This window comes from Chionomys nivalis, chromosome 2 (assembly GCF_950005125.1).
Source record: "Chionomys nivalis chromosome 2, mChiNiv1.1, whole genome shotgun sequence".
Lineage (NCBI taxonomy): Eukaryota > Metazoa > Chordata > Mammalia > Rodentia > Cricetidae > Chionomys > Chionomys nivalis.
The window spans coordinates 135,983,295-136,011,148 of NC_080087.1; the positions used below are offsets into that span (position 1 = coordinate 135,983,295).

Genomic DNA, 27,854 nt, shown 5'->3' on the forward strand with positions numbered 1-27,854 from the left:
TTGGAATTTTTATTTATCCTCCATGTTTATGCCATCATCTAGAACAGTATGGTCTTTTACAGAAGGCTGGATTTTTTTTTTAGTGAGACATGTCCTCCACAGTGACTGGGAATGACTGAACCACTTTTGACTTGGGGGCCTGTGAGAGGCCCTTCAAGGTCTTTCCCCCATGGTATCAGGTTGTCTTGTCTGTCTTTTGTTGTTCTGAGTTCATTGGTCCAATGTCGGCCTTTGCCAAACCTTCTACATATACCTGAAGACTGAGTCCTCCTATTCTTGCCATTCCCAGAGGAGATATTATTCCTAGGAATTCATTGCCTACAATCCCTTCTCAGATATTCTTTTCTATCACAATTAAAACATTTGGCATTTTGATGTCTTCTCATTCCTTTGGAAATTGCTTCTCCTACCCAAGATTCAGTATTATGGTCAAATGTCTCAATGTTCATTGTATGTAGGATCCATTCATCCATTGGTGCTGATCTGACCTTTAAAGGCGCAAGTATCTTTTTACATTCTAAGTTGACATTTTCAAAAGCCAGAGATTCAATAAGTACTCAGCTAGCATCTGGGTCTGTTACTCCTATTTGTACAGTCTTAGTTAGTCTTTGTAAAAAAATCACTAAAGGGGAGTTCAAGACCAGCCTGGAGGCCCGGGCGGTGGAGGCACCAGCACGCAGGCAAGTCCGGGCGGCAGAGGCACCGCGTGCAGGCAGGCCCGGGTGGCGGAGGCACCGGCAGTCAGGCCCGGCGGGCAGGCCTAGGCGGCGGAGGCACCGGCGCGCAGGCAGGCCCAGGTGGCGGAGGCACCGGCAGGCAGGCCTAGGCGGCGGAAGCACCGGCGCACAGACAGTTCCGGCTGGCGGAGGCACCGGCAGGCAGGCCTAGGCGGCGGAAGCAACGGCGCGCAGGCAGGCCCGGGCAGCGGAGGCACCAGCACGCAGGCAAGTCCTGGCGGCAGAGGCACCGGCGTGCAGGCAGGCCCGGGTGGCGGAGGCACCGGCAGTCAGGCCCGGCAGGCAGGCCTAGGCAGCGGAAGCACCGGCGCACAGACAGGCCCGGGCGGCGGAGGCACCAGCACGCAGGCAAGTCTGGGCGGCAGAGGCACCGGCGTGCAGGCAGGCCCGGGTGGCGGAGGCACCGACAGTCAGACCCGGCAGGCAGGCCTAGGCGGCGGAAGCACCGGCGCGCAGGCAGGCCCAGGTGGCGGAGGCACCGGCAGGCAGGCCTGGGCGGCGGAAACACCGGTGCACAGACAGTTCCGGGCGGCGGAGGCACCGGCAGGCAGGCCCGGGCGGCGGAGGCACTCGATACAGGATAGTGCGGGCAAGAAACAGTGAAGCCTGCACTGAGAACAGATTGCCCCGCTACAATTAAATCAAACCCAATAGATAGCATCGGTAAGAGGAGATGGGCAGACGCCAAGGCAAGAATTCACCCAACAATCTGAAAAACAACATGAAAACACCAGAACCCAATGATCTTACAACACAAGGACTTGAACATCCTATCACAGGAGAAGAGGAAAAAACTGACTTTTTGAAAGCAATAGAGTCCCTTAAACAACATGTAAAAAACGCCCTCATAGAAATGGATGAGAAGTATAACAAAAAGTTTGAAGAAATGAGTAAATACGTAAATGATACCCTGGGAAGCCAAGAAAAAACGATCAAACAGGTAATGGAAACAGTCCAAGAATTGAAAACTGAAATGGAAGCAAGGAAGAAAACACAAACTGAGGACCAGTTGGATATGGCAAATATAGGTCAACGAGCAGAGACTACAGAAACAAGCATAATCAATAGAATACAAGAGATAGAAGAAAGAATCTCAGATTCTGAAGACAACATAGAGAAAATAAACGGACTGATCAAAGAAAACACCAAAACCAACAAATTCTCATCAGAAAACATTCAGGAAATATGGGACACAATAAAAAGACCAAACCTAAGAATAATAGGGATAGAAGAAGGAGAAGAGGCACAGCTCAAAGGTCCAGAAAACATTTTTAACAAAATTATGGAAGAAAACTTCCCCAACATAAAGAAAGATATTCCTTTGAATATTCAAGAAGCATACAGAACACCAAACAGACTGGATCAAAAAAAAACATCCCCTCGCCATATAATAATCAAAACACAAAATATACAGATTAAAGAAAGAATATTAAGAGCTGCAAAGGAAAAAGGCCAAGTAACTTATAAAGGTAAACCGATCAGACTTACACCTGACTTCTCTATGGAAACCATGAAAGCCAGAAGGTCCTGGATAGAGGTACTACAGAAACTAAGAGACCATGGATGCAAACCCAAACTACTATACCCAGCCAAGCTATCGTTCACTATCAATGGAGAAAACAAGACATTCCAGGATAAGAACAAATTCAAACAATACGTTGCCACAAATCCAGCCCTACAGAAAGTAATAGAAGGAAAATCACAACCCAAGGAATCCAACATTGCCAACACTGCCTACAATAACCCAGGCAACTAGTGACCCTTCAACAGCACAACTCAAAGAAGGGAGACACACAAACTCTTCTACCAAAAGCAGTAAGAATAACCGGAGTTAACAACCACTGGTCATTAATATCACTTAATATTAATGGTCTCAATTCACCAATAAAAAGGCACAGGCTAAGAGATTGGATACGAAAACAGGATCCAACAGTCTGCTGTTTGCAAGAAACTCATCTCAACCACAAAGACAGGCATCTACTCAGAGTAAAGGGTTGGGAAAAGGTTTTTCAAGCAAATGGTCCTAAGAAAAAAGCAGGTGTGGCCATACTAATTTCTAACAAAACTGACTTCAAACTAAAATCAATCAGAAGAGATCGACAGGGACACTTTATACTCATAACAGGAACGATTCAGCAGGATGAAGTCTCAATCCTGAATATGCCCCTAATATAAAAGCACCCACTTATGTAAAAGAAATATTGCTAAAACTCAAGGCAGACATCAAATCACACACACTAGTAGTAGGAGACTTCAACACACCTCTCTCACCAATGGACAGGTCAATCAGACAGAAAACTAATAGAGAATTAAGAGAATTGTTGGAGGTAATGAATCAAATGGACTTAACAGACATCTATAGAACACTCCACCCAAATAGGAAAGAATACACCTTCTTCTCTGCAGCTCATGGAACCTTCTCGAAAATTGACCACATACTTGGAAACAAAGGAAACCTCCACAGTTACAAAAAAAATCAGTGTCCACCTGTGTCTTATCAGATCACCACGGATTAAAGTTAGAAGCCACCAACAAAGCTACCCCCAGAAAGCTGACAAACTCATGGAAACTGAACAGTCAACTACTGAAACACACCTGGGTCAAGGAAGAAATTAAGAAAGAAATTAAAGTCTTCCTTGAATTTAATGAAAACAAAGAGACAACATACTCAAACCTATGGGACACGATGAAAGCAGTGCTAAGAGGAAAGTTCATAGCACTAAGTGCCCACTTAAAGAAAACAGAGAAAGCATACATTGGGGACTTAACAGCACACCTGAAAGCTCTAGAAAAAAAAGAAGCAGACGCGCCCAGGAGGAGTAGAAGACTGGAAATAATCAAACTGAGGGCAGAAATCAACAAAATAGAAACACAGAAAACAGTCCAAAGAATCAATGAAACAAAAAGTTGGTTCTTGGAGAAAATCAACAAGATTGACAAACCCCTATCCAAACTAATTAAACGACAGAGAGAGAACACGCAAATAAATAAGATCAGAAATGAAAAGGGGGACATAACCACAGACACAGAGGAAATTCAGAGAATCATTAGATCTTACTACAAAAGCCTGTATGCCACAAAACTGGAAAATGCAAAAGAAATGGACACTTTTTTAGATAAGTACCATATACCAAACCTAAACCAAGACCAGGTGAACGATCTAAATAGACCTGTTAGTCGTGAAGAATTAGAAACAGTTATCAAAAATCTCCCTTCCAAAAAAAGCCCAGGGCCAGATGGTTTCAATGCAGAATTCTACCAGAACTTCCAAGAAGAGCTAATACCTACACTTCTTAATGTATTTCACAATATAGAAACAGAAGAGTCATTGCCAAATTCCTTTTATGAAGCTACAGTTACCCTGATACCAAAACCACACAAAGACCCAACCAAGAGAGAATTACAGGCCTATCTCACTCATGAACATCGACGCAAAAATTCTCAATAAAATACTGGCAAACCGAATCCAAGAACACATTAGAAAAGTTATCCATTATGATCAAGTAGGCTTCATTCCAGAGATGCAGGGCTGGTTCAACATACGCAAATCTATCAATGTAATCAACCATATAAATAAACTGAAAGAAAAAAACCATATGATCATTTCATTAGATGCTGAAAAAGCATTCGACAAAATTCAACACTCCTTTATGATAAAGGTCTTGGAGAGATTAGGGATACAAGGGGCATACCTAAATATAATAAAAGCTATTTACAGCAAGCCGACAGCTAACATTAAATTAAATGGAGAAAAACTCAAAGCCATCCCACTAAAATCAGGAACACGACAAGGATGTCCACTCTCTCCATACCTCTTCAATATAGTGCTTGAAGTTCTAGCAATAGCAATAAGACAACATAAGGGGATCAAGGGGATCCATATTGGAAAGGAAGAAGTTAAGCTTTCATTATTTGCAGATGATATGATAGTATACATAAGCGACCCCAAAAACTCTACCAAAGAACTCCTACAGCTGATAAACACCTTTGGTAATGTGGCAGGATACAAAATCAACTCCAAAAAATCAGTTGCCTTCCTATACACTAAGGATAAGGAAGCAGAGAGGGAAATCAGAGAAGCATCACCTTTCACGATAGCCACAAATAGCATAAAATACCTTGGGGTAACTCTGACCAAGGAAGTGAAAGATCTATTTGGCAAGAACTTTAAGTCTTTGAAAAAAGAAATTGAAGAGGATACCAGAAAATGGAAGGACCTCCCTTGCTCTTGGATTGGGAGGATCAACATAGTAAAAATGGCAATTCTACCAAAAGCAATCTATAGATTCAACGCAATCCCCATCAAAATCCCATCAAAATTCTTCACAGATCTGGAGAAGACAATAATCAACTTTATATGGAAAAACAAAAAACCCAGGATAGCCAAAACAATCTTATACAATAAAGGATTGTCTGGAGGCATTACCATCCCTGACTTCAAACTCTATTACAGAGCTACAGTACTGAAAACGGCTTGGTACTGGCATAAAAACAGAGAAGTCGACCAATGGAATAGAATAGAAGACCCTGACTTTAGCCCACAAACCTATGAACACCTGATTTTCGATAAAGGAGCTAAAAGTATACAATGGAAAAAAGAGAGCATCTTCAACAAATTGTGCTGGCAAAACTGGAAGTCAATCTGTAGAAGAATGAAAATAGATCCATATATATCACCATGCACAAAACTCAAGTCCAAATGGATTAAAGACCTCAATATCAGTTCAAACACACTGAATCTGATAGAAGAGAAAGTGGGAAGTACTCTACAACACATGGGCACAGGAGAACACTTCCTATGTACAACCCCAGCAGCACAAACCCTAAGGACATCATTGAATAAATGGGACCTCCTGAGACTGAGAAGCTTCTGTAAAGCAAAGGACACTGTCACTAAGACAGAAAGGCAACCCACTGACTGGGAGAAGATCTTCACCAACCCCGCAACTGACAAAGGTCTGATATCCAAAATATACAAAGAACTCAAGAAATTAGACCGTAAAAGGTTAATCAATCCAATTATAAAATGGGGCACTGAGCTGAACAGAGACTTTTCAACAGAAGAAGTTCAAATGGCCAAAAGTCACTTAAGATCATGCTCAACTTCCTTAGCAATCAGGGAAATGCAAATCAAGACAACATTAAGATACCATCTTACACCGGTCAGAATGGCTAAAATCAAAAACACCAATGATAGCCTCTGCTGGAGAGGTTGTGGAGAAAGGGGCACTCTCATCCATTGCTGGTGGGAATGCAAACTTGTGCAACCACTTTGGAAAGCAGTGTGGCGGTTTCTCAGGAAAGTCGGGTTCAACCTACCTCTTGACCCAGCAATACCACTATTGGGAATATACCCAAGAGATGCCCAAACATACAACAAAAGTATATGCTCAACTATGTTCATAGCAGCATTGTTTGTAATTGCCAGAACCTGGAAACAACCTAGATGTCCTTCAATGGAAGAATGGATGAAGAAAGTATGGAATATATACATATTAGAGTACTACTCAGCAGTAAAAAACAATGACTTCTTGAATTTTGCATACAAATGGACGGAAATTGAAAACACTATCCTGAGTGAGGTAAGCCAGACCCAAAAAGAGGAACATGGGATGTACTCACTCATATTTGTTTTCTAGCCATAAATAAAGGACATTGAGACTATAATTCGTGACTCTAGAGAAGCTAAATAAGAAGGTGAACCCAAAGAAAAACATATAAGCATCCCCCTGAACATTAACCTTCATCAGGCGATGAAAGAAGACAGAGACAGAGACCAACATTGGAGCACTGGACTGAAGTCTCACGACCCAAAGGAGGAGCAGAAGGAGAGTGAGCACGAGCAAGGAACTCAGGACGGCGAGGGGTGCACCCACACACTGAGGCAATGGGGATGATCTATCGGGAACTCACCAAGGCCAGCTGGCCGGGGACTGAAAAAGCATGGGACAAAACCGGTCTCGCTGAACATAATGGACAATGAGGACTACTGAGAACTGAAGAACAATGGCAATGGGTTCTTGATCCTATTGCATGTAATGGCTTTGTGGGAGCCCAGGTAGTTTGGATGCTCACCTTAATAGACCTGGATGGAGGTGGGTGGTCCTTGGACCTCCCACAGGGCAGAGAAACCTGCTTACTCTTTGGGCTGAGGAGGAAGGAAGACTTGATTGGGGGAGGGGGAGGGAATGGGAGGTGGTGGCGGGGAAGAGGCAGAAATCTTTAATAATTAAATTAATTAATTAATAAAAAAATCAGCAAGAAAAAAAAAAAAAAAGACCAGCCTGGTCTACAAGAGCTAGTTCCAGGACAGGCTCCAAAACCACAGAGAAACCCTGTCTCGAAAAAGCAAAAAAAAAAAAAAAAAAAAAAAGAAAGAAAGAAAGAAAAAAAAAATCACTAAAGGGTTCTCTCTGGCCCTGTTTAACCCTGGTATATGATTCAATTCATTTTCCTATTCTTGAATCCTGTCCCTAGCATTTAAGGCTGCTTTGTGGCATAGGGACAAGATTTATTCATCATAAAGAGCTTGAACCTGTGGGTCAGCATAAGTGCCCTCACCAAGAATTTGATCTTGGGCAGTCTCAAGTCCTTTTGATTTTCCTTGTTCTAAAATTTGGGCCTCTTCCCTGAAATAACATCTAAACCTCATCTGGGGCCCATCATCCAGGACTGCTGAAACTATCTGAAGTCAGTCATCTGGTGTTGCCTTAATGCTAGAAGCCCATGTCTTGATCATCTTCCTAATAAATGCAGAATACAAACCATAAGTTAGGACATCTTGCTTAATTTCTTTTAGATCATTCATTCCTATAGGTATCCATCTACCTTTTTTGTATCCTTTTGGGCCTTTAGAACTTGATGCTTTGTCAGAGTAGATTACAGGGTAGGAAGCTAAAACCCGGGGAAGTCATCTCTGACAGCTACTGGTGATGTTAAATCCTGTCCTTGTGCCTTCTTTCCCTGCTCATCAGCTCCAATAATTTCCTCAATTATTTCAAATCTTTTCATTATTTTCTTTTGAAAGCCTGAATCTCCTGGCCTATATATATTTCTAGTGATTTCTTGAGGCACCTAGCCTCTGGTCATTTTTGTGCACATATGATTCCAAGGTCTGAAGTTTCTTCTTTAAAGATAACAGCTCATCCTTGGATATTATTTGGATAGCTTCTAGATTGCTATCCTGCAGAGATTATCTGCTAACCTATCATAACTTTTTAACAAATTTTGATTGTCAAATTCAACAGTATGAATTTTTTCAGATAATTTCTCAGTACCCTTAGTATGAATTCAGTTTTTTTTCTGTCAAATTAATGTTACCCTTTTCAATAGTATTAATTTTTTCAGGTAACTTTTAATTTTCAATGGTATTAATCCTGTGAACTAGCTATTCATTATTAGTCTGTAAAAACTGTATCATTCCTAAAAGCACCACGTTCTTTCTTAAGGATATAAAATGACGAAAAAAACTGAGTCACAATGTCCAATAAATGGAAGTATCACCATAATTGTATAAACCTTGCAGAATACAATCCATAGTATTAGCAAAAATGTTACTAAAAGTTTCAACATTAATGTAGTCTGCCATGTTGATTTATTAATTATCTGTTATGAGATCCGGTAAATTGTTTTAGATGTAATATTCTTTATTGTCCAGCAGATGTCGTGGTTGCAGAGTTGCAGCTAGCAGCAATGCAGCCAGTGGCGACAGGAAAGATCCTGAGCCGCTTTAGTTTCCCGCCTTGGTACTGGTTAAGTACTGAGAAATACGCTTTGCTTGACAAATTAAAAGCAATTAACTCAATTCCATACTCGGAGCAACAAATCCAGAACTCACGGGCAGGGAGCACAGACCAGAAGCTGGACAAGTTGCCATCCGGCATGGAACCACACTAGGGTTCAGTGCCAGGGAATGCAGTTGTGGGGGTGGGGGGCATGCATGCGCTTGGAAATTTCAGAGTCTCCACGTGCAGTAAGCTCTGCTGTGGTGGGGGTTCTACAAAAAACTGCTTAGGTAAAACCAAGCCAAGCGGGCAGGGTTGGGGGACTTTCTGGTCCGTGGACCTGCTAGGCCTTTAGGCCGTCCACCCAGTAGGTGTGGAGTCTGAATCCACGTGGGGTGCCAGATGAAGCTGGACACTTAAAAGAAATCAAGCACTAGCTCAGAATTGAGAACAATAAAGGGCTATTTATTTAGGGTTAGACTCACAAATCACAATCCTCTGCTGGAACGGAGAACAACAACCAAATCCCTCAGCTGTTAAAGAGGCCTAACAGGCGCTTTACATCGGTATAAATAGTATAAGAAGCCACACCCAAGTGGACGGGTAACTTAAAGGCTATACTAGCTTAGGAATTCCTACAGCAGATGCCATTAGCTCCCTTCCAATTGTAGACATGTTTACATATCCATGAAATATAAAATCACTCCCTTTTGAGAATTTTAATAGATAGATAGAAAATTAATAGCAAGTCAGAACTCTGTTTTCAGGAAAAATGACCTTGGATTTTCCTTTTCCTGATATCTTTTTCACACCAAGTTAAGTTTAATTATAGACAGCTACTGTAGGGGAGGGTAACTTGAGTTCTTCAGCCTGACTGTAGAGTGAAAGGTTAGCCTAGAATACCTCTAGGTAAGGCCAGAGATGTAGCTCAGTGGTACATTGCTTAGCTAACACCTACAAGATTCTGCCTTCAGACTGCAGCACCAGAAAGAAAATTGTTGTTCAGAAAAGTCACCAGGTATTATTATTTACTTTTAAATTTCCCCAGATTAGTTAGTACATAGAGTACAGGAAGAGTGCCTTGAAGAACATGGTAGGGCCTAGACCCTGACTTCTCATGTGGTATAACTTCTGTAATGAGTAAGAACATGTCTCCGAGAGGCATTAGTACTTGTATTCATTCCTGTAAGATATGACTGGTTCCTGTGGAATGTGTTATTTTCACAAGTCTTGGTCATTTCTGTTCTTACCAATGTGTTCTTTTTCCCGTACAACCAACTATCATTTAATAGGCCCAGAAAGGTCTCTTGTGAACAGCATGAACTCCCTCTGCAGATAACATTCCAGAGGTTGCAGAACCGAGTGAACCTCATCTCAAACTGTGGTCTAGTCTGTTGGGTCCCATGAGTGAATATCCATCTGAGTGTGAGTCTGATGGACAAATGAAGAACACGGGCACTACTACTGCTTCTGAGGACTAGAGCTTCTATGACAGAGCTCGGTGCTGGTCTGCTCTTCTCTGTAGCCAGCTCCATGTTCAACACAACCATATACTTTGTACCTTCCAGAAATTGTCCTTGTCTGCTTGTAAGTTTGTCATTTTTTAAAAAAGCTCTTTATTTACTGGGCTTTGGAAAGAGTAGAAATTCCTCCGTAGCCCTCTTCCTCACTGTAGCCTCTTCTCTGTGGGGTACCCCATAGTGGAGTCTTCAGACTAACTGTTTCGATCACATCCTTCTACACTGACAACTCCCAGTTTTTTAAACCTACTTAAAATTTTTTTACACAATATATTTTGATCATGTTTTTCCCTCCCACAAATCCTCCCAAATCCTCCTTATCTCCTTACCCACCCAACTTTATGTTCTTTTCCTCTCTCTCTTAAACAAAAATAAAACAATTAAAAAAAAAAAACAAGAAATAGACACACTACAAACAAATTCACAAGAGCAAAAAACTTATAAAGCCAAAATGTTCAAACAAAGCAAAATGAGTTAAAAAAGTCTACAGAAATACCCTTGAGTTCATTTTGTGTTGACCAGCCACTCCTGGGCATGGTGTCTTCCCTGAGGTATGGTTAATATACCCTGTGAGATGCTAATGGAGAATACTGATTTTTCCTTTGCCAAAGGAAACGGCTTCTTTAGAGTTGGGGCCCAATGTCCACTTCCCCATCTTAGTGCCGGGACTGGCTTGAACCTGTGCACACCTTGTTCATGCTGCCACAGTCTCTGAGTTTAGATGTGCATCCGTCCTGCTGTGTCTGGAGTGCTTACCTCATTACTCATTTTATGTGTACTTTCCCCATAAACTACTTGAGAGTTGGCTGCATTTGCCATGACCCTTTTCTGTTTGTCGTGGGTACTACTGTTTCTGTTTCCTAAGAACTATATTGACCATATAGAATTGAGAGACCTTATTGATCTGGTAACTGAAACAGTGCTAAGAACATGTTTAATGGGAATACATAGAAAAATGAAAAGTCTTTATCTGACCAAGCATATGATATAAAAACAAAGCAGAATTAATTATCCATTTCATAAATAGTTATGTAAATATTCCATAGATACTCAGTGCCTAGATACTAAACTGGAATGGAGAGGATAAATTGTCATTATTGGGGACTGAAGAGATAGCTAAGTGAGTTAAGTGCTTGCTGAACAAGCATGAGAACCTGAGTTTAGATCCCTAGTATCCATGTAGGAACTGGGCATGATGATGCAGGTTTGTAACCCCAGTGCTGAGGGCAGTGATTAGGTGGATTCTAGGGGCTTGGTAGCCAGCCAGTCTTGCCAAATCAGTGAGCTCCAAGATTAGTAAGAGACCGTGTCTCAGCAAGTAGGGTAGAGAATTATTGAGGAAGACATCAGACACCAACCTGTTGTTGGCAGAGGCTACTCATTCGTTCCTGGCTGCCCAGACTTGAAACAATCACACAGAAACCATATTATTTGCAATACTGTTTGGCTAATAGCTTAAGCATATTTCCTAAAGCTTAAGCATATATCCTGAAGTAACCCATTTTTATTAATCTGTGTATTGCCACGTGCATGTGGCTTGCCGGCAAGGTTCCAGCACGTCTGTCCCTGGCAGCAGCTACATGTCATCTCGCTGACTCCGCCGACTCTCTCGATATCTCTTTCAGCCTGGCTTTACTCTGTTCAGCCATTAGCTGAAAGCAGTTTCTATATTAACCAATAAAAGCAACACATATGCAGAAGGACTTCCCAAACCAACCTGTGATGTACATAAACACACACAAACACAGCATCATACATGCAAGGTTGAGGGGAAAGACTGCAGAGAATTAAGGAATTGATGAATAACTAGGAAGTGGAAAAACTGCCTAGTATGGATTCAGGAAATTTGTCAGTACAGAAAATGTAGAGGCAAGAGGAAGGTTAGCCAGGATAGTTGAACATTTTGCTGTCCCTTTCTTACCCCAGTGGGTTGATGTGGTTAAATCCTGAAGGAGGAACACATCAGATTGAAAACACTTAGCTCGGGGGAAAGGCTATTTATTCATATAAAACTGGAAAAGATGGGTGGAAAAAATGAATTTAGTATAGAATACACTGCTGACTGAGGTGTGATATTCTTTGTAAGAGAAGAGGTAAAGGGGAAAGACAGAAGCCTGAGGAATGAGGAGATGTAGCACAGGCACTGAAGGGATGATTAACATAGTGGAAGGAGATAGAGTGCTGCCAGTGGTGGGGGCAAGGAAAGATGCATTGGTATAAAATTGCTTCTTAATGTTTCTGACAGAGCTGTATTGTCTAGAAATGAAATTCTTAAACTGTTAAGGATTAGGATCATCTGGTTCTTTTATTACATTTTTATGTAAAAGAATGAATGGGAAAATAATTGCAATAATTGCATGAGGTTTTTATTGCTGTTTTGTCTCATTACTGTTTATTTCATTTCAGTGGTCCATTTCTCTTCCTGCATAATAAAGAGTTGCTCTTTCACCTCCATTACCTGTCATTTTTTCCTTCCTCATTCCACAGCATGCTATTTCTCTGAGATGCCTCAGTAAGCAGGCAAAGCACCACTCTGACATCACAGAAGAGCAGACAGAGCTGGCACCTGGAAGTTCTGTAAACATGTCATGGGGCTATTTAAATATCGATGAAGAAAAATAGATTCATTAGAGTACCAGTTGATAACATCTGATCATATAATAATGTCATTTTTTCTTTTTCATTTAATAAGCTTAATTATTTAAAAAGATTTATAAACTAAAAAAAAAAATCCCACACGAAAATTCATCAGACCCAAAGTCAGTGCTTCATTCTGAATTTTACAATTTCAGTACTGAATATAGTTTATGCACTTACCCGTCGTCAAAAAAACAAACAAAGTAAAACAAAATCTATGGCAGGCAAAAATAGAAAAACAATTAGCTTTATATCCGCTTTAATAATTCATGTCCTTTATCTGCATTCAGTCCTTCGTTATACCCTAAAATTTTGCTTTTTGTGTTCTTCATGTTATACTGTACCCACATGTGTATTTGTTTACCTATATACTTATGTTATTGGCTGGATTCTGCATATGAGAATGAAAATGCAGTTTTTTTTTCTGAGATTATATTTTTATACATACATACATATACATTCTAAGTCCATCCATTTTTCTGCAAATTTTTTTGATAGCAAATATGAGTCTCACTACCCTTTAGTAGGAATATCAGATGTGAAAACAATCTGTAGGAAACACTGGAGGAATTCTTACTAGGAACACCCAGGAAAATGTCAGAGCACTTATTGCAGACTCTGCATGCCATTTAATGTGAAGATACGTGTCTGAAAGGTACCTTGCCCTATGTGACGGTCGTGGAGACACATCAAGCTTCCCCCGCCCCAGGGGAATAGGGAGCACTGCATGGGTTTGTGTGTCACCCTTACACAGACGGCATGACAACCTTCCTGTCTTGTCCAGTGTCAGTGTATGTGCTGCCAAAGTGAGCACGCTTGAAAAATTTTTAACTTCAGTTTTCTTTAGACTTGAATAGTATTCTGTTTTATATATGTACCAGATTTTTATTATCTATCCATCTACTGACAGACAACTAGGTTGATCACAGTTCTTTGCTATAATGGATAAAGCCGTAATAAACATGGGAATACAAATATTTCTAAGGTAGGGTATGGAGTTCTCTGGGTATATGCCTAGGAGTGAAAAAGCTGAGTCATATTCTAGTTTTAAACTTTTGAGAAATCTCCAAACTGATTTTTAAAATGACTGTATTAATTTATACTGTCAGCATCAGTAAATAAGTGTTCCCCTCTCTCAACATCTCCAATATTTGTTGTTAGGTTTGTTGATAACAGCCATTTTGATTAGGATGAGGTGTCTCAAAGTAGTTTGTTTTGATTTTTGTGTTATTTGGTTTTGTTTTTTGAGACGGGGTTTCTCTTTGTAGCCCTGGCTGTCCTGGAACTCACACTGTAGACCAGGCTGGCCTCAAACTCAGAGATCTGCCTGCCTCTGCCTCCCAGATGCATGGGTTAAAAGCATGAGCCACCACCACCAGGCTTAAAAGTAGCTTTCATTTGCATTTCCCTGTTCAACATTTTTAAAAGATAATTATTGGCTATTTTTAGTCCTTTTTTTGAAAACTGTTATTTCAGTTAACTTGCGCATTTGTTGACTGTCAGTTTTATTTTTGTGGTATTTGATTTTTGTAGTTCTTTGTAAGGTCTGGATATAAGCCCCCCCCCCCCCCCCTTACATCTCCCCTTGTCTGAAGTGTGGCTGGTAAAGATTCTCCCATGGTGTGGTCTGTCTGTAACTCCGCTGAACTTTTTATTTTTGTGTATCCATCTGTTGATATTTGAGGTTAGTTATGTTCTTTTAAAAAGTTCTTGCCATCCCCAGTATCTTGAAGGATATTACCTGTGTTTTCTTTTGAAAGTTTCAGTGTTTCAGACTATGAATTAAGGTCCTTGATCCATTTTGAACAGATTTTTTTGGTACAGTGTAAAAGATATAAGTATAATTTCATTCTTCTGCAGGTATAAATCCAATTTTACCAGCACTTTTATGTTGAATTTTTCAAATAAAAATTAAACCAGATTCTAAAGAAAATGAGCAAAACCAAATAGTTACCTCTCTGACCCAGTGTGTTGACTGCTAACATGCAGAACAGACTGTGTGTTACAAGGGGTTTGTGTTGGAGCCACTTTCTCAGAGTCTGACTTATCAGCTTCTTTAGGCGCTGATGGATTTAGCTGTTCTTCAGGGTGGGTTCATACAGTGGCATGTCTCCTACACTGGTGCCTAACTAAATACCTGGTCTCTGGCTGGTGTCCTCCTTACCAAGCAGTAGCTCTCAGTCCTTTTAATCCCAACATCCCTTTTAAAGTAACAAATAATTTGTAACACTGTCTTTACTACTCCAAACAAAATTCACAGTTAACATAATCCACCTACATCCCTACTGTTATAATTTTTAAGCAATGCCATACAGAGAAGTCAGCGCCATCCAACAGGGCTTACTGGGAGGTTTATTGGAAGAGGAGAGAATAGGGGACAGAAGACAGGGTGGGGGGGGGAGGCAGGGATGGGTCCTTGGGGACAAGAATAGCACAAGAGAAAGAGACTGGAGACAGGATGGGCAGAGAGAAAAAGAGATCAGTCCTTTGTCTGATGTGGAGTTGGTGAAGATCTTTTCCCATTCTGTAGGCTGCCTTTTGTCTTATTGACTGTGTCTTTTGCTTTACAGAAGCTTCTCAGTTTCAACAGGTCCCAATTATTTATTGTTGCTCTCAGTGTCTGTGCTACTGGGGTTATATTTAGGAAGTGGTGTCCTGTACCCATGCATTGAAAGCTACTTCCCACTTTGTCTTTTATCAGGTTTAGTGTAGTTGGATTTATATTGAGGTCTTTGATCCATTTTGATTTGAGTTTTGTGCATGGGGATAGATAAAGATCTATTTTCATTCTTCTACATGCTGACATCCAGTTATGCCAGCACTATTTGTTAAAGATGCTTTCTTTTTTTCCATTGCATAATTTTAGCTTCTTTGTCAAAACTCAGGTGTTCATAGGTGTGTGTATTAATATCCGTGTCTTCTATTCGATTCCATTGGTCAGCCTCTCTGTTTTTATGCTAATACCAAGCTGTTTTCATTACTGCTGAGCTTGATGTCAGGGATGGTGATGCCTCCTGAAGTTCCTTTATTGTATAAGATTGTTCTGGCTGTTCTGGGTTTTTTGTTTTTCCATATGAAGTTGAGTATTATTCTTTCAAGGTCTGTGAAGAATTGTGTTGCGATTTTGATGGGGATTGCATTAAATCTATAGATTGCTTTTGGTAGGATTGCCATTTTTATTATGTTGATCCTACCTATTCAAGAGCATGGGAGCTCTTTCCATTTTCTGGTATCTTCTTCAGTTTCTTTCTTCAAAGACTTAAAAGTTCTTGTCGAATAGGTCTTTCACTTCTTTAGTTAGTGTTACCCCGAGATATTTTGTTATTTGTGGCTATCGTGAAAGGTGATGTTTCTCTGATTTTTTTTCTGAACCTCTTTAATATTTGTATATGGAGCCGGGTGGTGGTGGCGCACACCTTTAATCCCAGCACTCGGGAGGCAGAGGCAGGCGGATCTCTGTGAGTTCGAGGCCAGCCTGGTCTACAAAGGGAGTTCCAGGACAGGCTCCAAAGCTACAGAGAAACCCTGTCTCGAAAAAAACAAAACAAAACAAAACAAAAAAAATTTGTATATGGGAGGGCTACTGATTTTTCTGAGTTGATCTTCTATCCTGCTACATTACTGAAGGTATTTATCACCTGTAGGAGTTCCCTGGTAGAGTTTTTGGGGTCACTTATATATATTGTCATATCATCTGCAGATAACGAAAATTTGACTTCTTCATTTCCAATTTGAATCCCCTTATCTCCTTTTGTTGTCTTATTACTATAGCCAAAACTTCAGGAACTATGTGGAAGAGATTTGGAGAGAGTGGACAGCCTTGTCTTGTTCCTAATATTAGTGAAATTGCTTCAAGTTTCTCTTCATTTAATTTGACGTCTGTCGGCTTGCTGTATATTGGTTTTATTATGTTTAGATATAATCCTTGTATCCCTGATCTCTCCAAGACCTTTATCATGAATGCTTTTTCAGTATCTAATGAGATGATCATATGGTTTTTTTTTCTTTCAGTTTGTTTATATGATGGATTACATTGATAGATTTTTGTATGTTGAACCAGCCCTACATCTCTGGGATAAAGCTGACTTGGTCATTCTGGATGAGTTTTTTGATGTGTTCTTAGATTCGGCTTGCCAGTATTTTATTGAATATTTGTACCTCCATGTTCATGAGTGAGATTGGTCTGTGATTCTCTTTCTTGGTTGAGTCTTTGGGCGGTTTCAGTACCAGGGTAACTGTAACCTCATAAAAAGATTTTGGCAATGTTCCTTCTCTTTCTGTTATGTAGAACACTTTGAGGAGTATAGTTGGAAGTTCTGGTAGAATTCTATACTACAATCATCTGGTCCTGGGCATTTTTTTGGTTGGAAGGCTTTTGATGACAGCTTCTATTTCCTTACAGTTTATAGGTCTATTGAAATTGTTCACCGTGTCTTGATTTAGTTTTGGTATATGGTATCTATCCAGAAAATTGTCTATTTCTTTTATGTTTTCCAGTTTTGTGGAATACAGGTTTTTGTAGTATTACTTAATGATTCTCTGGATTTTCTCAGTGTCTGTTGTTATGTCCCCCTTTTCATTTCTGATTTTGTTAATTTGGATATTCTTTATCTGCCTTTTGATTAGTTTGGATAAAAGTTTGTCTATCTTGTTGATTTTCTTAAAGAAACAGCTCTTTGTCGCTTTGATTCTTTTTATTGTTTTCTTTCTTTTTATTTTATTGATTTTAGCGCTAAATTTAATTATTTCCTGTCTTCTACTCCTCGTGGGTGTGTCTGCATCTTTTTGTTCTAGAGCTTTTAGGTGTGCTTTTAAGTCACTGATGTGAGCTTTCTCCATTTTCTTTGTGTGGGCACTTAGTGCTATGAATGTTCCTCTTAGCATTGCTTTCATAGTGTACCATAGGTTTGGGTACATTTTACCTTCATTTTTGTTGAATTCTAGGAAGGCTTTAATTTATTTCTTCCTTGACCCAGGGGAGGTTCAGTAGTTCACTGTTCAATTTCCATGAGTTTGTAGGCTTTCTGAGAGTTAGTGTTGTTGTTAAATTCTAATTTTAAATCATGGTGATCCGATAAGATACAGGGGGTTATTCTAAACTCTAATGTTTTTTTTTTATTTGTAGACCTTTGCTTTGTTACTGAGTATGTGGTCAGTTTTAGAGAAGGTTCCATGAGGTGCTGAGAAGATATATTCTTTTGTGTTTGGGAGGAATGTTCTGTAGAGATGTCTGTTAAGTAAATTTGAGTCATGACATCTGTTAGTTCTCTTATTTCTGTCTTGTTGACCTGTCCATTGACTAGAATGGAGTGTAGAAGTCTCCTGTGATTAGTGTGTAGGGTTTGGTGTGCAATTTAAGCTTTAGTAATGTTTCTTTTACATATGTGGATGCTCTTGTATTAGGGACATAGATTTTCAGGATTGAGACTTCATCTTGATGGATTGTTCCTGTTATGAGTATAAAGTGTTCTTCTCCATCTTTTCTGATTGATTTTAGTTTGAAATCTATTTTGTTAGATATTAAAGATAGATATACCCGCTTGTTTCTTAGGTCCATTTGATTGGTAAACCTTTTCCCAACCCTTTACTCTGAGGTAATAATGTCTCTCTTTGAGGTTGAGGTGTGTTTCTTGTATACAGCAGAAGGCTGGATCCTGTTTTTGTATCCATTCTTTTAGCCTGTGTCTTTTTATAGGTGAATTGAATCTGTTGATATTAAGAGATATTAATGACTAGTGGTTGTTAATTCCTGTTATTTTTTGGTGGTAGTGGTTGTGTGTTTCCCTTCTTTGGGTTTTGCTGCTGAGAGGTTATCTGTTGCCTGTGTTTTGTGGGTGCAGTTAGTTTCCTTGGGTTAGGGTTTCCTTCTAGTACTTTATGTAGCACTGGGCTTGTTGATACATACTGTTTAAATCTGGTTTTGTCATGAACTTTCTTGTTTTTTCCATTGATGGTGATTGAAAACTTTACTGGGTATAGTAGTCTGGGCTTATATCCATGATCTCTTAGTGTGTGCAGTACATCTGCCCTTTCTGACTTTCATGGTTTCCATTGAGAAGTTGGGTGTAATTCTGATATTTTTACCTTTATATGTTACTTGACTTTTTTCCTTTGCAGTTCTCATTTTTTTTTTTTTGATCCAGTCTATTTGGTGTTCTGTAAGCTTTTTGTACCTTCATAGGGATGTCCTTCTTTAGGTTGGGAAAGTTTTCTTCTGTGATTTTGTTGAATATATTTTCTGTGCCTTTGAGCTGGAGTGCTTTTCTTTCTTCTATACCTATTATTCTTAGGTTTGGTCTTTTCATGGTGTCCCAGATTCCCTGGATGTTTGAGTTAAGAATTTGTTGGTTTTAATGTTTTCTTTGACCAATGAATTGATTTCCTTTATAGTATCTTCAACATCATCTTTTGTATTCTGTTGGTTATACTTGCCTTTGTAGTTCCTGTTGTTTTTCCCAGATTTTCCATATACAGAATTCCCTCAGTTTATGAGTTTTTTATTTCCTCTATTTCAGTCTTCAAGTCTTGAACTGTTTGCTTCACCTGTTTGATTGTTTTTTCTTGGTTTTCTTTGAGTGATTTATTAATTTCTTCCAATTTTTTGTTTGTCTTTACCTCTATTTCTTTAAGAGAGTTTTTTATTTCCTCTTTAAAAGTTTCCATCATCTTCATAAAGATAAGTTTAAAATCATTTTCTGCTTCTTCTGGGTTAGGATGGTCAAGTCTTTCTGTTGTGTGACCACTGGGTTCTGTTGTTAGTTACTATGTTGCTTTTTAGGTTGTTGGATGAATTCTTGCATTGGCGCCTACCCATCTCTTCCTTCAGTTGATGCCAGCACTGTCTTTGCATCTTGGTCCAATCCTTGCAGTGGCTGTCTGCGTTTTTGGGAATTGTTCTTGGTCTGCTCTGTACTGCCAAAGTCTGTGTCTCAGGGAGCCACTGAGATCTCTGTTAGCCTGCTCTCTTGGTCTTCTTTCCTGGTTTGCTCTCTTGGTCCTCTCAGCAGGAAACTCTCCTGCTGGGTACCTAGAGAAGAGGATGCAGGTTGGGGAGGGGCCCAGGGTTTTGCCCCACTATGGAGGGCCTAGAGAATGCTGTGTCCTGCAGGGACCTCTTGGTCCTCTTGAGTATTTCAGCAAGCCCTGTTTCAGAGTTCTACTGAGGTTGCAGGAAGATAAGTGAGTTTGGTGGTGGGATGGAGCTTGTAATTTGTAGGGGCCCGATGGATGAGGGGGTAGGTATTGGGGCAGCCTAACTGCAGGAAACTCCTGCTGGCTGGCTATAGAAGCTGAGGCAGTTGGGAGAGGGACCCAACCCAGGGTTTTTCCCCACTATGGAGCCTTGGGGGTGGGATGTCCCGCTGGGTGACTGGTCACTCACCTCTTGGTCCTTTCTGAGCATTCCCCATCTTATCTGGCTCTTGAGATAAGTTTCTTGCTATAGTTATAGTGATTAAATGAGATGAGTTAGTGAGAAATTATTTTTGATATTTCATTTTACAAAACATATATTTCTCATTGTATACTTAAAATAATATGAAATATTTTTCAACAGTGTATACTAATGAAGCTCAATGAAATACCCATGTTTCATATTTTTACTAATATAGCATTTGTTCTTAGTTTTGTTCAGATGAATTTCACATCTTGGTATAGCCAACATTGCCTGTTGTGATACTAGCAGCTCTTAATTGAAGCTAGGGTTTCATTAGTAATGGTTTCACATCATTATAAACAGTTTTATAAAAATAAATTTTAAAAGAATCCATGGAGGGGTAGGGACAGCATGGTTAAGAGAGAAGGTGAGTATAAGCAAAGTACCGTATTTATATGTATGAAAGTTAATCAAACTCATTATATTTGATATTAAACATAATAAGCATAGAATTTCCTCAGCCTGTTTCATAAGACAAGATATTCCAGAATTCATTGAAAATTAATGTCATACAAAATTACTTTGTGTTTGTATATAAAATATACAAGGTTTTTCATCTATATGATTTTCCATGGAAGGACATAAATGTCTTGTGGGATGGGTTGTGTTCTCTTAGGGATTGTTGTGTCATGCTTTAGGATATCTGGCACTTTGGACTTTCTTCTCAATATTAAACTATTAACCCAGTGGCCAAAACACCGTCGTCATTTTTTGAGGTGCCCTGAGAACCACTGAATATGTGCTTGGTTTTTTATTTCTTCTACTCCATCTTTTTTAGCCTCCTTCTCATCCTTCAAGACTGTACATTTTTTCCAGAATATTTTCCTACGCCCCTGGTTTTGGCATAGGTACTCCCCTCCTCCTTCCCATGCCACCTAACACACCTCATTGTGGTTGTCAGTAGACATTGCAGGGTTGATAAGAGGTACAGACCAGACAGTGTGGGAAGCAACTAGTAAGTGACTGACAGTGCCTGCCTTGACACCAGGCTTGACATTAGAATCTGAAAGATGAGAGAGAGAGAGAGAGAGAGAGAGAGAGAGAGAGAGAGAGAGAGAGAGAGAGAGAGAGAGAGAGCGCATAAACGAAAACATACAGACCTTAGTTTCTCTATCTATCTAATCTAATCTATCTATCTATCTATCTATCTATCTATCTATCTATCTATCTATCTATCTATCTATCTATCTATCTACTTACTTAGGTGGCTGTTCTGGAATTCAGGCTGGCTTAGAATTCACAGAGATCTGCCTGTACCTCTCATGTGCTGGGATTAAAGGTGTGCGCCACCATCACCGGAACTTTAGTTTTTATTTTAATGTGTTTGTATGTACATGCTTGTCACAGTGTGCATATGGAGTGCAGAGGACAATTTTGTGAAGTTGGTTCTTCCCTTCCACTTTTACATGAATTCTGGAATCAAATTCAGGTTATCAGGCTTCTGCAGCAAGTACTGGACCATCTCACTAGCCAAAGTATGTTTTGTTTACTAGATGTGACTGTTAACTGCACATACACCTTTTTTCACTGCCTTTGTATCTTTCTCCGCTGAGAAGGCTCGTTCCTTCTTCCTTCTGAAAGCCAGGAGTTAGAAGGAATGCATGTGACTGACTGATACTACAGGGAGTATAAATAAATAAAATTAATCTTTTTTTAAAAAAGTTACTTAGAAGGTATAAATAAATGGCAGTTAAGGACCTTGTTATTTGTATCATTGCTGGGAACAATATATTAATTGAATAAGTTTAAATTAGTTCAAGGGGAATTCAGTGTTCATTTTCTGTGAAAGTTCTTCACTGTGTAACACTGTCTTGTAATGAATGGGTTAATAAAATTTCAGTGAAAACAAAATAGCAGGCAAAATACATGTGGGTGTTTTTCCTCTTGGTCTGGCTATCATTGAATTGATGAGAAATGGTTGCCAGCTTTTTAAATATTCGTGTTCTAAACACAGTATACTGTTTAAATCTCTGTAAATCTTTTACAGATTATTAATAGGAAGAGTTATAGACGTCAGCCTTTGGCATGGTTTTATTAGTGCTCTGTGCACAGCACTCTTGACCACTGCTTGTAAACAAGACTGGCTCTGTGATCTTTGCATGTGTTACACAGAGCCAGAAATCAGCCATTCACCTGGAACACATCCGTGGGCACAGACAGGCCTTTACCTCTTTCTCCTTTCTGTTGTTGACAGTGATGGTTTGGTTTTTTTAAAATAACTTTTTTCTAAATGGACATATTTCACTTAGTTTACAAAAATAGATATGTGATTAATTATAGAGTCAAGACTTGCTCTGTTTTATTTTAAGACACATAAAGCCTCCACTGACTTCTCTTTGCCTTTTTTGTTTTCTCTCTCTTCCTGCTTAAGCACTCCTATCTGGACAGGGAAACCTCCCTTCTTCTGAGAAACATTGCAGGAAAACCTTCTCATTTGCTGACCAAGGTGATGTCGCTGTTTCCCATGTGCATGTAACTATTCCCTGCCTTGTAGACAGAATACGATCTCTTGTTGGGATTGCATTCTTGTATCTATTATTAGTAGCACCACTGTCTTTAGTACAGGTTGCTTTTTCTCTTGCTAAAAGTTATTGTCTTCCTAATCAAATGACTATTAATAATCAGAGCCAAAAATATGCTCAGTAATTTCCACTTGTTTCTAACTTCTACAGGTGCCCAGTATTCTTCCAAATATGTTGTGCTTCCTCTAGTTTAATTTTCTACTGCATTTCGAAGCCTGAAAACATTGCTTTAACTTTTGCTATTAATTGTTTTATGCTATGAGTTTCTTTTGCAAGCTTTAACAGTTCTTACTTACATTATTACCTCTGGTTTAATTACAACATTTACTTACATAGACAGAATTTTGATTTATATTAACTTAGTCTTACTGGAAGAGAAGATCACAATTTGAATTTCTCAATTCTCTACCCTCAGTTTGATTCAGTTTGTTCGATTTTACTGGGATACTATTTTACAACTTAAGTCTTTTATTAATTCTCATTATTAACTAGGTAACAGTAATCAGGGAGCTGAATGAGTTTTCTTTATCGTTATTTAAATAGTACAACATTAAGTTCAAGACTACCAGACTTCTAGTTTCTGAAGAACATGTAGAAACTACTATATATGTTATTATATCTGAGAGTTTTTTTCCCTTTCATTTATTCATAGCATAAACTTGGAGAGAAGGTAACTGACTAAAGTCAAAATTCCTCTAAGAAGCAGCTCAAAGAAAAAGGCTTTTTGACAGAATAAGTAGTGAGACCATTTCTTTCCCCCAAACTTCTTTTCTAAAACAAATCCAGAATCAGAGCAGTGAAGAAATCTAAGCAGGTTTTGTCCATGTACTTTCTAGCCCGAGTCTACCCTCATGGCTTAGGGGAAGAGAGTGCTAGATCTTGCCCTGTGCACTGTCTCTATGTCATTTCCAGATAGTTGATAGCTGTTAGGGCTTCCTGGATATCAGCGTCTTACTTACTAACATTTAAATCCTGCAGAAAATCATCCATCTTCTCTCTGGAGCCCCACAATTTACTACCACTCTCGTAGTGATACAGGGTGAGCATTCTGATCACCTGTCACTATACTTCTCACTTAGTATCTCAAATCCAAAATGAGCATGTTGTAATTCTCAAACTTTACCCATCTGTTCTATTTCCATTGCCCCCACTATAATAATCCCTCGGCACTTCTCCAACCATTAGAGTTGTCTCCAGCTTTGTCTCCAGTTTTTTCTTAGACCATTCCCAGATTGAGTTTAACATTTTACCACTTCTCTTGCCTGTTTGTCTAGTCCTCTCAATTGACCTTTGTACTATGAAGTACTAGTTAGTATACAACACTATAAAATGAACATAGTCCTTACTCTTAAGGTCTATTATGAAGATAAAGCATAAAGTTTCCAGGCCTTATGGTGCACACCTGTAATCTTAGCACTTGGAAGATAAAGGCAAGTGCATCAAGAGTTCAGGGTTGTCCTCAGCTATACAATAAATTTGAGGTCAGCTGGGACTATAGGAGATCCTGAATTGGGAGAGAGAGAACATTAATACAAATACATACACACATATGTATATATGCAAACACGCAAAAATCCCTAAATTATATTAAGTGCTATGAAGGAAACAAGGAGTAGAGAATCCTGAGGAGAAGATAAACAGTCTATTTCACTGATGGTGAGGCCAGAAAAAGCCCCTTTAGAGGATGACATTGAAGCTAAAGCCTAACAGATGAAAAGGAAGGCATGATCCATATACGTAGGCTGAGAAAACAAGGGTTTGTCATACCTGAGAAGCTATAGTCTGTATTGTTGAAAAGACCATAATAAAGTGGAGTTACAAGTGTTTTGCTTTGTGTTGAAAAGCACAAACAAGAACGAGATGATCAAGGCCTGCTAGGACGTTAATATTTCTATAAATGCAGTGGGAGCTACTGGGGAAAAGTAGCGCCATCCATTCAACTAGTGTTGATTGATGCCTTTTATGTGCCGATGTCTCTGGTCCTGGAAAACATGGGCAGTAAACAAGTTCTTCCCACAGAAAGAATTTTACTTGGTAATTTTAAGTTTAAAAGTATTAGTAACTTCACATCCCCATCTGGCAAGGAAACAGCCCTACAGACTAAAATACGAAAGGCTTCTGCCTACAGTTGTATACGCAGGCTTAGTACACCGCTGTATACGCAGCTTAGTACACCACTGTATACGCAGGCTTAGTACCCTGCTTGTTGTACAGTAAGAAATCTGAGCAAGAATGTGGTTCAGTAGTGTAGAATCCAAACACTTAATACTGGGCTTGGAATCGCGCCATGGAAGAGGCGGTGTGTGACCCTCAGCAACCCAGAGTGAGCTCAGACGCGCCTTACTCTGACTGTTGTCGGTGCCCTCTGTCAGCATCCGGCTCTTGTGAACTATGCGGCCTTCTTTTTATGGTGCTGGGTATTGAATCCTGAGCCTTTTATATACCCTCCATTGGTGTTTACTTTCAGCCCCGAGTATGTATACTGCTGACGCACCAACCTATGGAATAATCGGGCTTTGTACCATAAAGCCTAGTACTCCAGTACCCAGCCTCCAGAGTCTGTCAAGAGTGTAAGAAAACCATGCTAGCAGTAACCATTGTTTTCTCTGCTTCAGAAATTCAGAAGCTAAAATGCTTTTACAGTGTGTCTTTAACAAGCAGTTTTATTTGTTGATACTCCAAAAGCTAAGGCTTTAAACTGTTGAGGACAGTAGAAACTGAGATTATCATATAATTAATATATGGTTAAACAATTAATAAATATGTGTATGATCTTAAGACAGTAATCTTTATAAGTCTTATTTGGTACAGTGGCTATAATAATCATACAAGCTTTGTATTTTTGAATTTAAATTAGATATCATATACAACATAACTTTTGGTTCAGCAAGTTTTAGATAATTAATGTAAGTTCTCTTGATGACAGTTTAGTATAATTCCGTGATTCTTCAGAGAAACACTGCAGTGAATATTAGATTATCACTTCAAGTTCTCTTTGAATTAATTTGTTACCTTTTTAATTGTCACAGTCTTCCAGAGAAATTGTAAACTACTATTTAGCCCCTTGATTTCATTGTTTGTTCTGAACCTGTAAAGTGTTATTTCTCAGTTGAAGTCATTCACTGTCCCTCCCTACACAACTGTGACTCTCTAAGTACTGATATTCTGATATTCACACCCCAGAGAATGGTACACTTTGTAGCCCAGCATTGATTTCCATTTAATCATAAGATCTTTACCCAGTTTTTGTGCTAGAGGCTTGACATTTGATGGCTATTGATTTACACAGTAGTTTTTCAATAGAAAATGAGTTGTCTCTTGCTCTTTTAAGAGAAATAGAGAAAGTTGTTTTTGTATGAGTGAAGTATCCCTTACTATGTGTGACAATGTGAAGAAAGGACTAGTCAGAAAAATTGGGGCAGAAGACTGAAAATCTGACCTGGTCAGCAGAAAACACATGGAGGAAGCTTTCTCCTTTGCATTAGGAAACACAGGCTAGCACTGCCTTCATAAACAAACCACTGTAAGTCTTCCAGGTATTATACTGATCTGTCTCTTTCGGAGAATATAACATGATTTCCTTTAAGCCAGGCAGTGGTGGCACACACCTTTAATCTCAGCACTCAGGAGGCAGAGGCAGGAGGATCTCTGTGAGTTTGAGGCCAGCCTGGTCTACGGAGTGAGTGCCAGGACAGACACCGAAGCTTCAGCCTATCTCAAAAAACCAAAAAAAGAAGAAAGAAAGAAAGAAAGAAAGAAAGAAAGAAAGAAAGAAAGAAAGAAAAGAAAGAAAAAAAAAAGGATGGTTTCCTTTTTCCACAATTGCTATGGTTAAAAAAAATACAGTATGATTTAACAACTCACAGAGGAAGAGCATGGGGTTCAGAGGAAATGTGGGGTCATGCTATTTGTTTTTATTTAGTTTGTTCCAGTAACATTGTTCAAATCCCACTGTAACAAGTTCTGTTTGTTCAAAAAGTTTCTAAAAAGATCCTTGTAATAAACATGACAAGAATAAACTAAAACTCACGGTTTGTTTTGAAATTAAAACAGCTAGCTCTTAAGTGTGATATTATTTACATAGACCAATTTATAAGGACCAGAGATATAGCCCAGTGATAGTTACTTGCTTTTTATATGCAAGGCCCCGAAAACAACTTTTAAAAGGAAATTAATTATATCGACCAGTTTCTGTAGCTAAAAGAAAAGGTGAATTTGTTTTTTTTTTTTTTTTTTTTTTTAGGAAAGCTTTACCTGTTTTGCAGTCTCCTTATTGATATGTGAGAAGTGTGATTGGCTAAATAAACGTGAATTGGTTATCCAGTTCTCTTATTGTTCAACACTTCCAATGTGTGGAAAAGGAACTAAGAGTTTAATTAAGCTGTACCTGTCATGGAGTTTGACAAACAGTAGTACACTAAAATAAAATGGGAGCATGCAGATACTGTTGTTGGAGTGTGACTAATAAAGTTCAGTGATTAATTTTGTTTATTCTTTTTTAGACATCTTAGAACAATTTTGGGTTCTGACATATATCATCTATTGTAATATGACAAGCAGTAGTTTTACTGCCCTGAAAGGCCTCTATAGTCTGGCTAATAACCTCATTTCCATCTTAACCTGACAACTGAACAGAGAACAGTACAGTTATAATTAATTATATAGTATGTAACTTTTACAGGTTGGATTCTTCTATTTATTAATATGTGTTTACAGTCCCTCTGTGCCCTCTTGTTGCTTGATAGCTCATTTCTTTTTAGTGCTGAATAATATTTCATTGTCAGAATGCACCATAATTTATTTATTCACTTGTTAGAGGGCATCTTTGTTGCTTCCAAGTACAGGTAATTATGAATAAAGCATACATAAAGCCGGGCGGTGGTGGCGCACGCCTTTAATCCCAGCACTCGGGAGGCAGAGGCAGGCGGATCTCTGTGAGTTCGAGACCAGCCTGGTCTACAAGAGCTAGTTCCAGGACAGGCTCCAAAACCACAGAGAAACCCTGTCTCGAAAAAACCAAAAAAAAAAAAAAAAAAAAAAAAAAAAAAAAAAAAAAAGCATACATAAACATGTGAAGATTTTCTGTAGATAAAAGCTTGCAGCTGATCTGAGTGAATACTTAGAAATATGATTACTGGCCCATGTGACAGTGGTACATCTAATTTTGTGAGAATCAGCCAAACTGTCTTCCAAAGTGGCTGACCCAATGGGTTCTCACTGATAGTGAACTCAGTTCTGATGCTCCACATCCTCATTAGCACTTGGTGTTGGTGTTTAGA

At 39.2% G+C, this 27,854-nt stretch overlaps 1 protein-coding gene across 8 annotated transcripts in view; it reads left to right on the forward strand.

Moving 5' to 3' along the window:
* The window catches only part of Raph1 (Ras association (RalGDS/AF-6) and pleckstrin homology domains 1), a 98,190-nt gene that overhangs the window by 35,102 nt on the left and 35,234 nt on the right, over positions 1 to 27,854 (forward strand). For 7 of the 8 annotated variants that reach the window (XR_009055980.1, XR_009055981.1, XM_057754732.1 and 4 more), the window contains exon 5: positions 22,425 to 22,499. The exons of the other annotated variant lie outside the window; for it this stretch is intronic. Coding sequence is in view for 5 of the 7 variants with exons in the window: in XM_057754732.1 (XP_057610715.1) it covers positions 22,425 to 22,499 (75 nt within the window). In the remaining 2 variants the exon portion in view is untranslated. The remainder of the gene's footprint in view (positions 1 to 22,424; positions 22,500 to 27,854) is intronic. 8 annotated transcript variants of the gene reach the window in all.